Below are 17,107 nucleotides of genomic sequence, written 5' to 3'. Positions count from 1 at the left end.
CATGGAATGGTCTTCCATCTTTTTGTGTCTTCTTCAATTTCTTTCATGAGTGTTCTGTAGTTCCTCGAGTACAGTTCCTTTACCTCTTTGGTTAGGTTTATTCCCAGGTATCTTACGGTTCTTGGTGCTATAGTAAATGGAATTGATTCTCTAATTTCCCTTTCTGTATTTTCATTGTTAGTGTATAAGAAAGCCACTGATTTCCGTACATTGACTTTGTATCCTGACACGTTGCTGAATGAGTTCTAGTAGTTTGGGTTCTAGTAGTATGAGTTCTAGTAGTTTGGGGGTGGAAGCTTTTGGGTTTTCCATATAAAGAATCATGTCATCTGCGAAGAGAGAGAGTTTGACTTCTTTATTGCCAATTTGGATACCTTTTATTTCTCTTTGTTGTCTGATTGCTGTTGCTAGGACTTCTAATACTATGTTGAACAAGAGTGGTGAGAGTGGGCATCCTTGTCGTGTTCCTGATCTCAATGGGAAGGCTGTAAGCTTTTTCCCATTGAGGATGATATTTGCTGTGGGTCTTTCATAGATAGATTTAATGAAGTTCAGGAATGTTCCCTCTATACTTTGAAGCATTTTAATCAGGAACGGATGCTGGATTTTGTCAAATGCTTTTTTTGCATCAATTGAGAGGACCATGTGGTTCTTTTCTCTTATTGATTTGTTCTATCACATTGATTGATTTGCGAATGTTGAACCATCCTTGTAGCCCAGGGATGAATCCCACCTGGTCATGGTGGATAATCTTTTTTTTTTCTTTAAATTTTTTATTTTTTATAAACATATATTTTTTTCCCCAGGGGTACAGGTCTGTGAATCACCAGGTTTACACACTTCACAGCACTCACCAAAGCACACACCCACCCCAATGTCCATAATCCCACCCCATCCTCCCAAACCCCCTCCCCCTTTCTTGTCATTTGCGACAACATGGATGGAACTAGAGCGTATCATGCTTAGCGAAATAAGTCAAGCAGAGAAAGACAACTATCATATGATCTCCCTGATATGAGGAAGTGGTGATGCAACATGGGGGCTTAAGTGGGTAGAAGAAGAATCAATGAAACAAGATGGAATTGGGAGGGAGACAAACCATAAGTGGATAATCTTTTTAATGTGCTGTTGGATCCTGTTTGCTAGGATCTTGTTGAGAATCTTAGCATCCATATTCATCAGTGATATTGGTCTGAAATTCTCCTTTTTGGTAGGATCTTTGCCTGGTTTGGGGATCAGGGTAATGCTGGCTTCATAGAAAGAATCTGGAAGTTTTCCTTCTGCTTCAGTTTTTTGAAACAGCTTCAGGAGAATAGGTTACCTGATTTCAAGCTTTACTACAAAGCTGTGATCACCAAGACAGCATGGTACTGGCATAAAAACAGACACATAGGCCAGTGGAACAGAGTAGAGAGCCCAGATATGGACCCTCAACTCTATGGTCAATTAATATTTGACAAAACAAATAAAATATACAGTGGAAAAAAGACAGTCTCTTCAATAAATGGTGCTGGGAAAACTGGACAGCTATATGCAGAAGAATGAAACTCAACCATTCTCTTACACCATACACAAAGATAAACTCAAAATGGATAAAAGACCTCAACGTGAGACAGGAATCCATCAGAATCCTAGAGGAGAACATAGGCAGTAACCTCTTCGATATCAGCCACATCAACTTCCTTCAAGATATGTCTCCAAAGGCAAAGGAAACAAAAGCGAAGATGAACTTTTGGGACTTCATCAAGATCAAAAACTTCTGCACAGCGAAGGAAACAGTCAACAAAACTAAGAGGCAACCCACAGAATGGGAGAAGATACTTGCAAATGACAGTACAGACAAAAGGTTGATATCCAGGATCTATAGAGAACTTCTGAAACTCAACACATACAAAACAGACAATCATATAAAAAAATGGGCAGAAGATATGAACAGACACTTCTCCAATGAAGACCTACAAATGGCTATCAGACACATGAAAAAATGTTCTTCATCACTAGCCATCAGGGAGATTCAAATTAAAACCACATTGAGATACCACCTTACACCAGTTAGAATGGCCAAAATTAGCAAGACAGGAAACAACATGTGTTGGAGAGGATGTGGAGAAAGGGGAACCCTCTTAAACTGTTGGTGGGAATGCAAGTTGGTGCAGCCACTTTGGAGAACAGTGTGGAGATTCCTCAAGAAATTAAAAATAGAGCTTCCCTATGACCCTGCATTTGCACTCCTGGGCATTTACCCCAAAGATACAGATGTCGTGAAAAGAAGGGCCATCTGTACCCCAATGTTTATAGCAGCAATGGCCACGGTCGCCAAACTGTGGAAAGAACCAAGATGCCCTTCAACGGACGAATGGATAAGGAAGATGTGGTCCATATACACTATGGAGTATTATGCCTCCATCAGAAAGGATGAATACCCAACTTTTGTAGCAACATGGACAGGACTGGAAGAGATTATGCTGAGTGAAATAAGTCAAGCAGAGAGCGTCAACTATCATATGGTTTCACTTATTTGTGGAGCATAACAAATAGCATGGAGGACAAGGGGAGATGGAGAGGAGAAGGGAGTTGAGGGAATTGGAAGGGGAGGTGAACCATGAGAGACTATGGACTCTGAAAAACAATCTGAGGGTTTTGAAGGGGTGGGGCGTGGGAGGTTGGGGGAACCAGGTGGTGGGTATTGGAGAAGGCACGGATTGCATGGAGCCCTGGGTGTGGTGCAAAAACAATGAATAATGTTACGCTGGGAAAAATAAAAGTATCTAGGGATTTGCAGTGTAGAATATGAGAAAATATGTATTTTTTTGAGAAAAATACTTCATGAGTGTTATGTTGATATTTCCAAAATAAATTTAATATTGTAGTTTCAAATAAGATGCATTGATCTTATGTGCTAGTATCTTTCCCCCTAAAAATCTTGTTTCCTAATGGTAATAATATATTTGCTTTATCTTACCAAACATGTTTTTTTTTTTCTGATGTGTGTTTATATGTATGTATATATATATATAGAGAGAGAATAGTTTCAAAACAATTATATCAATAGTTTCAAAGCAGCACTGTCACAAACAATAAAATTACCAAATGCAGTGTAAGATTTGTTTGTGATTCTTTTCTTTTTAGGGTGTATCTTACCAGGAAGGAACAATAAAAATACCAGATTTAAATTATCCTGATATAATGTTTATGTAGTTAAGGTAACTACAACTTGATATAACTGGGGTTCATCTGTTTTCATTTGCTTTTAATTTTTAGGGATTACTTTTTAAAATACTACATTTGTTTTAAAATTATGTAAAATAATTTTGTGGTTTCAAAGTCAAAACCATAAGGCAAAGTCCATTCTCAGAAGTCTAGCTTCTTTGCCTATTTCTTCCCCACTTCTATCTTGCCTCCTACATGCCAGCATTTCAGTTATTTTTTGTTCTATCTTTGCATTCTTTTTGAAAATCAATGTTATACACACATGTAAGTGTCTGAGTTTATGAATATATTATTACCTGTAACTTCTTGTAAAACTATATAATAATACATTAAAAGTGTTTTTCATTTCTAAAGTATGCATAGATATCCTCTCTCAGGTTCCTCCTGACAAATCTTTTAAGTTGGCAGCATAATCTGTTTTATATAAGGTGTCCAAGGCTCAGAAAAACTTATGTTTACTTAAGGTTACCAGGTTTTTAAGTGGCGCAGTAGTTAGGAGAACAAGTTCTAGAGTTAGCTTGCCTGATTCGGTTTCACTACTCGCTAATTATATGACTTTGAGCAAGTTACTCAATCTTTTTAAGGTTCTCAACTCCCAGCTATAAAATGGAGAGAGAGAGCGCCGAATCCTAACCACTAGACCACCAGGGATGTAAAATGGGGATACAATATCTGTCTCATATGGTTGGTCTAAAGAATAATTGAGATAACACATAAACTCCTTGGCTAATGCCTAGAGAACCTACTAAATGCTTATTGTTGGTTAACATGTTGACTAATATTACCATTCTAATAATTCTAATTGATGCTAAACTTATTTTTCATCCATGCAAACTTCTAGGATTAATCTTATCTTAATTGATCTGTTTTCTGAATGCTCTTATCATAATTGATCTGCTTTCTGAATATCTACATGGCCATGTAATGTTTGAGTTTGCATTATAGACTTTAGCATATGTCTAGTATATACCTAGATTTTAGATCTTCTTTTAAAATTAAATTCTCCACCAAGTCTTATGTAATATCTTGCTTACATTGAGTCCTGAACACAATAGTGGGTACATTGTTTCTAGCTGAAGTGAGTGCTTTATGGAGGGAGAGGTATCTGTGTAATTCAGTAGATGGAGGGCTGAGGTTAGAAGAGCTACAGAAGCAAAGTCATTCTAGCTAAAAGGATAATGTGTTCAGGACATACGTGTTATATTAAAAATGCCCGAAGGAAGATGTGGCAGTAGGAAAGGAAACCTGAAACATTTTGGAACTTTAGCCTCATTATTGTGATATTTAACAAGGGTAAGGTACCCAGCACTTGGGACATTTGGGGGTGGGATACCAAACCACTCAAGATACCCCCATATTTTCAGTGTTTGAGATAATAGTCTAGTTTGTCAATTGTACTTATATTTTAAAGGGAAGAAAACAAAGTTGACCTTTTTTTAAAAAATGTGGGCACATCAAGTGAAACCCTTAACTTGGGGGTTTTGCTGAGTGTGGTTATTATGTTTATGTTATTCTGTCACTAGATGGAGTCCATGAGTCCAGGGAACTCTCGCTTGGACATTTGTATACTCCTTCCTATGATTCCCATTATGCACCTTTGAAAGAGAGAATATTCTTAAAAAAAAAAAAATTAGCAAACAGATTGGGATGGCAGAATTTTTAGAATTGCCTTAAAATCAATTTGTTAAACAGCAAAATAATCTTTTTGGTTGTTCACTTTGCAAAAATTTTATTTGGAAAAGATCTTTAAAACCAGAGTTTAATATTCATTCTAAATCTTTCCAATAGAAACAATATTTTTAATTTAACTTATTATGGAGATTCAATTAAAAATTGGGGAGGGTATGTGCTTTGGTGAGTGCTGTGAAGTGTGTAAACCTGGTGATTCACAGACCTGTACCCCTGGGGATAAAAATATATGTTTATAAAAAATAAAAAATTAATTAAAAAAAAAAAGGTTGTTATCCTCTGTTCCAGGGTCACGGCCCCCCTGCCCAGGAACTCTCTCTCTCTTTTTTTTTTTTTCTCAGTATAGTTGGCACATAATTTTATATTAGTTTCAGATGTACAGTATAGTGATTTGATGAGTTTATACATTATGCTATGTTCATCATAAGTATAGCTGCCATTTGAGCTTAAACATTGCTATTATATTATCATTGACTATGTTGCTTATGCTATACCTTTTGTTCCTATGACTTATTTACTTTATAACTAGAAGACTGTATCTCCACTCCCCTTCACTCATTTTGCACAACCTCCCATTCTGAGGTAACCATCAGTTTGTTCTCTGTATTTACAGTTCTGATTCTGCTTTTTGTTTATTTACATTTTAAGATTTCACTTATAAGTGAAATCATATAGTATTTGTCTTTCTCAGTCTGACTTATTTCACTTGGTATAGATGCCCTCTAGGTCTATTTATGTTGTCACAAATGGCAAGAGCTCATCCTTTTTTATGACTGCATAATATTCCTGTGTGTCTATGTATGTGTGTGTAAAACCCATCTTTTAAAAAAAATTAACATATAATGTATTCCCGGTTTCAGAGGTACAGGTCTGTGATTCATCACAGTCTAATATAGTACCCAGTGCTCATTACATCACATGTACTCCTTAATGTCTATTATGCAGCTACCCCATCCTTCCACTCCTCTCCCCTCCAGCAACTCTGTTTGTTTCCTATGATTAAGAGTCTCTTCTGGTTTTTCTCCCTCTCTGGTTTCATCTTGTTTTATTTTTCCCTCCCTTCCCCTATGGTCCTCTGTTTTATTTCTTAAATTTCATGTGTCAGTGAGATAGTATGATAATTGTCTTTCTCTGACTGACTTATACACTTAGCATAATACCCTCTAGTCTCATCCATGTCATTGCAAATGACAAGATTCCATTTTTTGATGGCTAAGTAATATTCCATTGTATATGTATATATACACCACATCTGCTTTATCCATTCATCTGTTGATGGATATCTAGGCTCCTTCCACAGTTTGGCTATTGTGGACATTGCTGCTATAAACTCAGGTTGCATGTGCCCCTTCAGATCACTACATTTGTATCTTTGGGGTAAATACCCAATAGTGTAATTGCTGGGTCATAGGGTAGCTCTATTTTAAACTTTTTGATGAACTTTCATACTGTTTTCCAGCGTGGTTGCACAAGCTTTCACCCACCAACAGTAGGAGGTTTCCCCTTTTGCCACATCCTTACCAACATCTGTCATTTCCCGAGTTGTTAATTTTAGCTATTCTGACTGGTGTGAGGTGGTATCTCATGGTGACTTTGATTTGTATTTCCCTGATGCTAAGTGATGTTGAGCATTTTTTCAAGTGTCTGTTGTCCATTTCGATGTCTTCTTTGCAGAAATGTCTGTTCATGTCCTCTGCCCATTTCTTGATTGGATTATTTGTTCTTTGGGTGTTGAGTTTGATAAGTTCTTTATAAATTTTGGATACTAGCCCTTTATTTGATAAGACATTTGCAAATATCTCTTTCCATTCTATAAGTTGTCTTTTTTTTTTTTACTGTTTCCTTTGCTGTGAAAAAGCTTTTTATCTTAATGAATTCACAATAGTTCATTTTATATCTCTTGCCTTTGGAGACATGTCTAGCAAGAAGTTGCTGTGGCTGAGGTCACAGATATTGCTGCCTGTGTTCTCCTCTAGGATTTTGATGGATTCCTGTTTGACATTTAGGTCTCTCATCCATTTTGTGTCTATTTTTGTGTGTGGTGTAAGGAAATGGTCCAGTTTCATTCTTCTGCATGTGGCTGTCCAATTATCTCAACACCATATGTTGAAGAGATTGTCCCTTTTCCATTGGATATTCTTTCCTGCTTTGTTGAGGACTTGTTGACCATGAAGTTGGGGTTCCATTTCTGGGTTCTCTATTCTGTTCTATTGAATAGATGTCTGTTTTTGTATCAATACCATACTGTCTTGATGATTATAGCTTTGTAACATAGCTTGAAGTCCAGAATTGTGATGCCACCAGCTTTGGTTTTCTTTTTAAAAATTCCTTTGGCTATTTGGGCTTTTCTTGTTCCATACAACTGTTAGGACTATTTTTTTCAGCTCTGTGAAAAAGATTGATGGCATTTTGATAGGGATTGTATTGAATGTATAGATTGCTCTAGGTAGCACAGACATTTTCACAATATTTGTTCTTCCAATCCATGAGCGTGGAACATTTTTCCATTTCTTTGTGTCTTCCTCAATTTCTTTTATGAAGTTTCTATAGTTTTCTGAGTACAGATTCTTTGCTTCTTTGCTTAGGTTTATTTATTTATTTATTTATTTTTAAAGATTTTATTTATTTATTTGGCAGAGAGAGATCACAAGTAAGCAGAGAGGCAGGCAGAGAGAGAGAGAGAGGAGGAAGCAGTCTCCCTGCCGAGCAGAGAGCCTGATGCGGGGCTTGATCCCAGGACCCTGAGATCATGACCTGAGCCGAAGGCAGCGGCTTAACCACTGAGCCACCCAGGCGCCCTTTGCTTAGGTTTATTCCTAAATATCTTATGGTTCTGGGTTCAATTGTAAATGGGATTGACCCCTTACTTTCTCTTTCTTCTGTCTCATTGTTAGTGTGTAGAAATGCCACTCATTTATGTGCATTGATTTTATATCCTGCCACATTGCTGAGTTCCTGTATGAGTTTTACAATTTTGGGATGGAGCTTTTTGGGTTTTCCACATAGAGTATCATGCCATCTGCAAAGAGTGAGAGTTTGAGTTCTTTTTTGACAATTTGGATGACCTTTATTTCTTTTGTTGTCTGATTGCTGAGGTTAGGACTTCTAGTACTATGTTGAACAATAGTGGTGACAGTGGACCTCCCTGTTCTGTACCTGACCTTAGGGGAAAATCTCTCAGTCTTTTCCCCCATTGAGAATGATATTTGCTGTAGGCTTTTCATATATGGCTTTTATGATATTGAGGTATGTTTCCTCTATCCCTACACTGTGAGGAGTTTTAATCAAGAAAGCATGCTATACTTTGTCAAATGCTTTTTCTGCATTTATCAAAAGGATCATATGGTCCTTGTCCTTTCTTTTATTAATGTAGTGTATCACATTGATTGATTTGTGGATGTTGAGCTACTTTTGCAGCCCAGGAATAAACCCCACGTGGTCATGATGAATAATCCTTTTAATGTACTGTTGGATCCTATTGGCTAGTATCTAGGTGAGAATTTTTGCATCCATGTTCATCAGGGATGTTGGTCTGTAATTCTCCTTTTTGGTGGGGTCTTTGTCTGGGTTTGGGAGCAAGGTAATGCTGGCCTTAAAGAAAGAGTTAGGAAGTTTTCATTTCTATTTTTGAAAACAGCTTCAGAAGAATAGGTATGAATTCTTGTTTAAATATTTGGTAGAATTCCCCTGGGAAGTCATCTGATCCTGGACTCATGTTCATTGGGAGACTTTTGATTACTGCTTCAGAGTCCTTGCTGGTTATGGGTCTGTTCAGGTTTTCTGTTTCTTCCAGTTTCATTTTTGGTAGTTTATACATTTCTAGGAATGCATTCATTTTTTCAAGATTGCCTAATTTGTTGCCATATAGTTGCTTATAATATGTTCTTATAATTGTTTGTATTTAGCCAGTGTTGATTGTGATCTCTCCTCTTTCATTCGTGATAAAACACATCTCCTTTATCCATTCATCTATTGATGGACTCTTAGGTTGTTTCCATTTTTTAGCTTTTATAAACAATACTAAAGTAAACATAGGGATGAGTATATCTTTTTGAATTGGTGTCTTCATTTTCTTTGGGTAAATACCCCATAGTGGAATTATTGGATCATATGGTATTTCTATTTTTAATTTTTTGAGGAATCTCTATGCTGTTTGCCATGGTGGCTGTACCAGTATATATCTCCACCAGCAGCATATGAGGTTCCCTTTTCTCCACATCCTTGCCAACACTTGTTATTTTTTTGTCTTTTTGACTTCAGCTGTTTTCACAAGTGTAAGATGATATCTCATTGTGGTTTTACTTTGCATTTCCCTGGTGATGAGAATGTTGAGCATCTTTCCATGTGTCTGTTGACCATCTGTATATCTTCTTTGGAAAAATGCCTATTCAGGTCCTCTGCCCATTTTTTAATCAGATTGTTTTTTGGTGTTGAATTGTAGAAGTTTTTTTTATATTTTGGATACTATTGATATGTCATTTGCAGATATTTCCTCCCATTTAGTAGGCTGTCTTTTAGCTTTATTGATTGTTTCCTTTGCTGTGCAGAGGTTTTTTATTTTGATATAGTCTCAATAATTCATTTTTGCTTTAGTTTCTCTTGTCTTAGGAAACATATCTAGAAAAATGTTGTTATGACTAATGTTAAAGAAATTATTGCCTGCGTTCTAGGATTTTTATGGTTTCAGGCCTCACATTTAGGTCTTTAATCCATTTTGAGTTTATTTTTGTGTATGGTGTTCAAAGGTGGCCCAGTTTCATTCTCTTTACATGTAGCTGTTCAGTTTTCTTAGCACCATTTACTGAAGACAGTCTTTTCCCCATTGTACATTCTTGCTTCTTTTATCATAAATTAATTGACCATATAATCATGGATTTATTTCTGGGTTCTCTATTCTGTTCTATTGATCTATATGTCTATTTTTGTACCAGTGAAATATTGTTTTGATTACTGTAGCTTTGTAGTATGTCTTGAAATATAGAATTGTGATATTGCCAGCTTTTTTTTTTTTCTTCTCAAGATTGTGTTAGCTATTCAGGATCTTTTATGATTCCACTCAGATTTTAGGAATTACTTATTCTAGTTTTGTGAAAAATGCAGTTGATGAGTATTGATCCCAACTCAATTATATGTCTCCCCACCCCATAAGTTTTGTTTCAAATACTAGTAAAAACAATTGTTGTACTACTTACTAAGCATTGATTTTTAGCACAATATAACACAAGCCTACATTTCCAAAATCTTACATGGTGTCATGAGAGAAAAGTCCAGATTATCAATTTTTCTTTGTCAGGGTTGTCAAAGGTAAGAAGTACAAGGCTGATACTAGATACTAGCTCTGGTGAGTCACAGGCTTACTTTGCTATTTACTCTATGTTGGGACTTGGTAGTAGTAAAAGTGCAGATGAATACATGAAGTGGTTGCAGAAAGTTATCTTGGGCACTTTCCAGGCCCCAAAGAGGGTGCAGTTAAACTTGCTCAATTAGTCTGTATGCAAGTCAGCATGGGAGCAAGGTATGATCTAATTCCTTTTTTATCTTTCTGCTACAGCACCTGCCCTTATAGTCGGCCTCCCTTTGGCTATGGAAATTTTCCAAGTTCAATGCCAGAATGCCTTGGTTATTATGAAGACAGGTACCAAAAACACGAGGCTATGTTTTCAGCTTTAAATAGAGACTATCCTTTTAGAGACTATCCAGATGAACGCACACACAGTGAAGATTCTCGGAGTTGTGAGAGCATGGATGGGACCTCTTACTATAACAGTCATAGCCACAGTGGGGAAGAATACTTAAATCCCATGCCTCAGCTGGACATTGGAGCCTTGGAGAATGTCTTCACAGCCCCAACATCAACTCCCTCTAGCATCCAGCAAGTCAATGTCACTGACAGTGATGAGGAGGAAGAAGAAAAAGTGCTCAGGAATTTATAATTTTAAAACAAATATGCACAGAAAATAAACATTTCTTAAAATATATTCTGGGTCAGTTGGTATGAGAAAAAAAGAGCCTAGAATGCTTTGCTGGGAGTTGTCAGCCATGATTTGAGGAGTCAAATCAAACATAATTTATACCTTCATAAAATTTTGATTAGTGAAACTGGAGTCCTGATGTTTCATCATAGGAATATTTAAGATATGAAGTAATTTATTTTTGTGTCTGAAATTTGTATCAACATATATTATCATTACTTTATCTTGGAATGTGCAAAATACTGAATTCTCACAATTTTATTGAGGGGATAGGGAGTATATATCTGGCATGACAAGTGTGATTTGTATTTTATCTCAGGATACATTTATTTATTTTTCTCATATGATTTTTTGTTTGGTGTTTATGTACTACTTATTGATATTGTCTGTTTTTATGTAACAGTTTGAAAATATTTTGATAATTTTTAGTAATGAATTGAGACTCAGTTACTAAATTTAATTTACTTTAATAACCAATTATAAGTTTCAAATATGTTTTCATGGCACTTGGGTAATTCCTTCAGCTAAATTAGTCATTTCTGTTCCTAAACATTTTCATCATCTTTTTTGGATTTATTTTTCCATTTGGTATGCATTGTTCTACTTTTGTTATAATTAAATAAACATAGATAAAATTGTTCTTGTTGGATGTTTTCTGTTTGGGGGATAGAAATAAACAGAACGAGTACTGTTCAAATGAGGATGGTTTCCATACCACATACAGATAATTTATTTTTACTTAATAGTCTCCAGAATTGCACAGATCCTGTTAGCTTACATGAGACTTGAAACTTTTTCAACAAAGATGTTGTGCACATACTCTGATGCTATTTCTAAACTCTTTACATGTGTTGTACATGTGACTTAAGCACCCCCACAAATGGAAGAGCTCCTCCAGATTTGGTGCAAGCAGCTGTCTCTGAAACCATGGAGTTCATGTGTAAGAGCACATGGAATTTGTTTAATTCACGGTGAGCAATAAAAATCCTTCTTATGATGTGTCCTCATGGTGAGTGTCCACTATGGATGGAAAGAACCTATTTAGAACAAGATCAGGACCACCAGAATTGGGATCATGGTAGAAGAGATCTACAAGGCACCTGAACTGAGGATCAGAAGTAGCCACAAACCAATATACTTTTCCTTCAATGATCTGTATAATTCATGCAAATTGAGATTTTGTTACTAAAACTGCTTGGAAATTTTGTATGGAAAGTTGTTCTAAGCTTCCAACTTCTTCCTTTACTAAGTTTGCATTTGTTCCTTAAGGAAAGGTTGTTAATACATTTCATCAGCCTTATACTTAATTGTATCTAAGATTTCCTCTACCCAATAAAAATTTTATTCTTATATTTTATATTCTTTATCACTCTGTGCAATGTCACTTCAATGTGGTTAAAGAGCAAAACAAATATCTTGGTGGAGAGAGCAAACGTGTAACCTCATGTAGGAACTAAAGCAACATCTGGTTGTCTTCACAATTGATGAAGGAAGAAATGTGTGTGACAGTTTGACCCATTTTATCCCATCTCATTTTGTTTTATTTAAAGATTTTATTTATTTATTTGACAGACAGAGATCACAAGTAGGCAGAGAGGCAGGCAGAGAGAGAGGGAGGAAGCAGGCTCCCCACTGAGCAGAGAGCCTGATGCGGGGCTTGATTCCAGGACCCTGAGATCATGCCTGAGCCGAAGGCAGAGGCTTTAACTCACTGAGACACCCAGGTGCCCCAATCATTTTAATGACAGCATAGTGACTAAACTGGGTTTTGATGACAGACCTTATTCTTATAAACAAATTGGTTGGAGGAATCCCTTTGTAAGACAGCTGAATGTTATAGGGCATTGTTTAGTGTTTCCTAACTGTCTTCAGACTAGCCCGGCACCAACAATTCCTTCCTTCCTTCTCCTTAATGGCTGTTTGAGGATGAGCAACAGTACTGGGATCAGAAGTCAGGAGCTTAGATTCTGTACAGATCCACAGTATAATTTGGGCTTAAAAATATGGAAAACTTTTATGTAGAAAAGTCACCCAATTGCAAATAAGCCTGCCTAGCTACAAATGCCCCTATCTGCTCACTTCTAGCTCTTTAAATCACAGTTGACTCAGACTAGAGAGCTACAGACTAAACAAAGCCCTGCCCCATTGACACTAATTCATCTGCCTCTCCAAGTCATCAGAGTGAAATTCTTTAAGATGAGAGCCATGAGCACATTCTATTAGGATTCATTGCCTTGTTTGTCCTTATAAATCAGAGGTTATATTTGTAATAAGACTAGCCTCCTTTAAAAGTGTGTTGAAATGTCAGTATGTTTAAAATGTCAAACTTTTCTATGCTTTGGACAAAACTGCTCTGGCTAGTTGCAAATTAAGAAAACTGCTCTCCGTGAAAATAAAACAAAAATAAATATAATCCCAATTTTCAAGAGCTTAGTTATCAAATTTAGAAAGGCAAGAGAGTGTTTCTTTAAGTATGTTAGTTGGAACCCAAGCGTTTTAGAGATTCTGACAATACTTAAGTTTGGGAAACACATACTATTTCCCCACCTTGGAGATTGTGAATGCCCATTATCATTGTAAAGGTTGTCAAAAGTTTTGCGGTGAAGAATCATGTTTAACAGTTTATTACAGTGCTACCCAAACTTACTGGCTTGAGATTCCCTTTTTTGTTTTATCGATGTCTGCTAACATCTCATAGAATCCACTTTGGAAGTTGCTAATACAATTATAGCTGGTGGCTTTGGTTTTCAATTGTTAACTTCACATATGGTTTCCTGCGTTAGTAGCTAAATAAACTGGTTTTTGTTTTTTTGTTTTGTTTTTGCACTAAGTATTTGATTATCTTTTTTGTTTTTAAGATTTTATTTATTTATTTGACAGACAGAGATCACAAGTAGGCAGAGAGGCAGGCAGAGAGAGAGGGAGGAAGCAGGCTCCCTGCTGAGCAGAGAGCCCGATGCGGGACTCAATCCCATGACCTGAGCCGAAGGCAGAGGTTTTAACCCACTGAGCCACCCAGGAGCCCCAAGTATTTGATTATCTTAAAAATAAGAACTGAAACTTATAGTTGTGAGTTGCATTTCTCTAATGGAAGTTGATATTACGTCCAAGAATTCAAGTGGGCAAATGTGCTAAATTCCCATACAAGGATATTTTCCACAGTGCAAACCAGCTGTCAGTAGGATTGTTCCTGAGCCAAACAAATTATAAGCTACATTTGAAAGTTGTAGTTTAGAACAGAAGTTGAAATTCTGGGGCTTCTATGAACTACATGCACTATTTTAAAGCAGTATAATTTTGATGTGGGCAGGGTAATTCTGAAAAATTTCTGGCCTACATTTTGGAACAGATTGCTGAGGCACATCATATTTTTAGCTTTCTGAATCATTTAAACTTTTTGAATTTTAGAGGAATTCCAAAGGCTTCATAATAAAATCAGCTTTCTAAAAACAAGTATATAAGGAGTTACATTCAAATTCTTCTTGATGAAAAATTCCACATCCACTGGATAGATATGTACCCTTTGTCTCTACATTCTGCATTCTAACTACTTGATGCAACGTTACCTATCTCCTGTCTCCTTTCTGATAATTTTAACATACACAAATCTTAGTAAACTTTCCACCAAGTGATGAATGCTCATAGGGAAGTTGGGGGTTCTGCCTGCTAGACCCTTATATCTCTGGCTCCTTTTCTGAAACCAAGAAAATTTTTATTTCTAAAAATAATGAACAGCATCTTACATGTATTCTTTTTCAAGGGAATCTCTTCAAAACTCTAAGCATTTGCCTGTGTTCCCTGAGACACTGTCTGTGGGGGCTGAGCTTATTGGAGCTCACTTAGACAATAAACAACACAAAGTTGGGCTCCTTTAGCACAGACAATGTCTCAACTCTATACTACTTTTTGACGTTCTCTGAAACACTAACCAGTACAGGTTTTCAAATGTGGTTAGTGCATCACTTCCCACAACATGATCTGGGATGCTTGGTAAGAATGCAGTCATTCCCCAGACCTATAGAATCACAGTCTCTTTGGCTAGAATCCAGAAATCTGAAGTTTTAATAAGCTCCTCAGGTAATTCTTCAGCACACCTACATTTGACAGCATATAAAGTTTTTGCAACTTATTTCAAATTGTATCTGCCATAAAGGTAATGTAACCACACTGGCTTTTAGAAAAGAAAAACCTTTCATCCACCCAACAATTGCTTTTGTTTTATGATGTTCTTTCTAATATTTGTCCATATACACATTCTTTCACATAATTAGAATCACAACATATGCACACACTATGTGCACTTCCTCAGTATTTTATCATGAGCTATTTTTCATGCTCTTTGACTTTATAATTGATTACCTTTCATGCTTACATAACACTGCTTCAGGCAGATGTGCCATAATTAACCACATGAAAGAGTTAGGATTGTAGTTTTTTCCAAATTGGTTTCAGTAATTTGTCCTAGTAATTTCAATGATGTGATTTCAAAGTGAGCTCTCTCACAGACCAAAGGAGTGGGGGTACCTTTAAGCAACCATTATTCCAGTGACATGGGGGTTTTGATATCATTTTAAAGGTCATATTAGAACTGAGCACTGAATGGCCAGGGTAGATAGGCTCGCTCTAGGGGGGCTTCGAGTCCCAATATGAAGGATGATGAACAGAGCATGTGGAAAGAAAAGTGGGGCATGGTGTCCCATCCTGCAAATGGAGACACACTAGTACGCTCTTCTTGAGTCTACTCTGTGACTTACCCTCCCTAATGGCTAATAATTTTTAATATCTCAGTGTAGAGATCTTCCAGTTGTCTCCCAATGCTTTCCTTTTCTATTTTGGTAATAGAACTTAATATTTTTAGCTATGTTTCATTTCTTGAATGTACCTAAGTTCTGGACTATAAAATGTCAAAGGAATTTTCATGTGCAACTTCCAGAATATACCTTTAAATGGAGAGGTTATGCCTTTCTTTGCTCTTTGTTGTTCTTGCTGGAGGGAATACAGAAGTGAGGGCTGGAATCTGAGCAATCATCTTGGACTGTTTAGGCCTCATGATGAGAATGAGGAAAAAACAAGAAAGGAATCTAAAACACCATACCACCATAAAGGATTACTTTCCTCAAGACCTTTATGTGACAGAAAAAGAAATTCTATCTAGTTTAACCCACTATAATTTTGTGTTTTCTGTCATGTGCGGCCGAACCAAATTCTAACTTATCCAGGATTCTTCCCTTCCATAAAGTTTTCTTCAACCCTCACAGACTACGTTGTTCCTGCTTTATATTCCCACAACACCTTTGTTCATATTTCCTGCTAGATTCTGAGCCCCTTGAGGCCCAATAGGCACAAATATCCTAGAAACTAGAAACAAACATATGGTAGTAAGCAGAGCAATAGACGCAGCTTTGTATTCTCAGCCTTGGTGACTAATAGAATTCATAGATTGGCTGGCAAGAATGCTTCTCATCTGATTGCCCATTTAAAAAAAAAAAGCTTAAAAAAAAATCCTAGACCACAATAATTTAAACATTGGGGGATGGGAATTGGGAACTATCTTTTAAAGGCTCCCCCAGGTGATTCTGGACCCTACCAGGCAAAGGTTGACAAAATGGCACTTGGAAATCCTGTAGAAGACTGTCACGATTTTCCTATCAACAATCCATTTTTCTTTCCTCTTCATGTCCCTTAGGAGCCCATGGTTTAATGCCTTTCCAAGTTCAAGCTTACTCTAAATGCTGAACTCCTTGAGAATAGCTCCCAACACATAGATAAAAGGGTGGAGAGAGAGATTGAACTGGGGGGTTTTATATCAGTTATAAGTATGGAAACAATTTCATTTTTTTCCAAAGTAGTTATCACCATCTGTAACTATATTGTTTATTTCCTTGTTTATTTTCTCCTCACCAACCCCTGCTGTGAGAAGCTCCAGGACAATAGAAACCTTGTCTTTCTTTCTTGATTCATGATTCCTTATGCCCAACACTGTGTCTTGCAATGTAGTACACACTCACTAAGTATTTGTGGAATTAATTAAATAAAAGCTACACTTTGTTGAACGCCTGCTATGTGCCACTGTATCTGGCATTTTATATGATTATCTCAATGAATCCTCATGAGAACCTTGTAAATAGGTGTTATCATCTTTAACTAGTGAAAAATCTGGAGAAGTGAAGTAACTTATCCAAGGCAGCCCAGCAAGTTAGCAAAAGAGTTGACATTTGAACTCAAGTCTCTTTGCC

At 36.6% G+C, this 17,107-nt stretch overlaps 1 protein-coding gene across 2 annotated transcripts in view; it reads left to right on the top strand.

Annotated features, from left to right (window-relative positions):
• Window positions 1-12,190, top strand: part of SOX30 (SRY-box transcription factor 30) — a 35,705-nt gene extending 23,515 nt beyond the window's left edge. Inside the window, exon 5 of one of the 2 annotated variants that reach the window (XM_004737723.3) lies at window positions 10,451-12,190. In XM_004737723.3, the coding sequence (XP_004737780.1) occupies window positions 10,451-10,832 (382 nt within the window). In that variant the 3' untranslated portion in view covers window positions 10,833-12,190. The remainder of the gene's footprint in view (window positions 1-10,450) is intronic. The other variant, XM_004737724.3, reaches the window with a different exon arrangement.
• The last annotated feature ends 4,917 nt before the right edge of the window (window positions 12,191-17,107 follow it).

This window comes from Mustela putorius, unplaced genomic scaffold (assembly GCF_011764305.1).
Source record: "Mustela putorius furo isolate JIRA1106 unplaced genomic scaffold, ASM1176430v1.1 tig00000407_pilon_pilon_pilon, whole genome shotgun sequence".
Classification (NCBI taxonomy): domain Eukaryota; kingdom Metazoa; phylum Chordata; class Mammalia; order Carnivora; family Mustelidae; genus Mustela; species Mustela putorius.
Note: the sequence above shows the minus strand (reverse complement) of the source record. Positions and strands in the feature narration are given on the sequence as shown.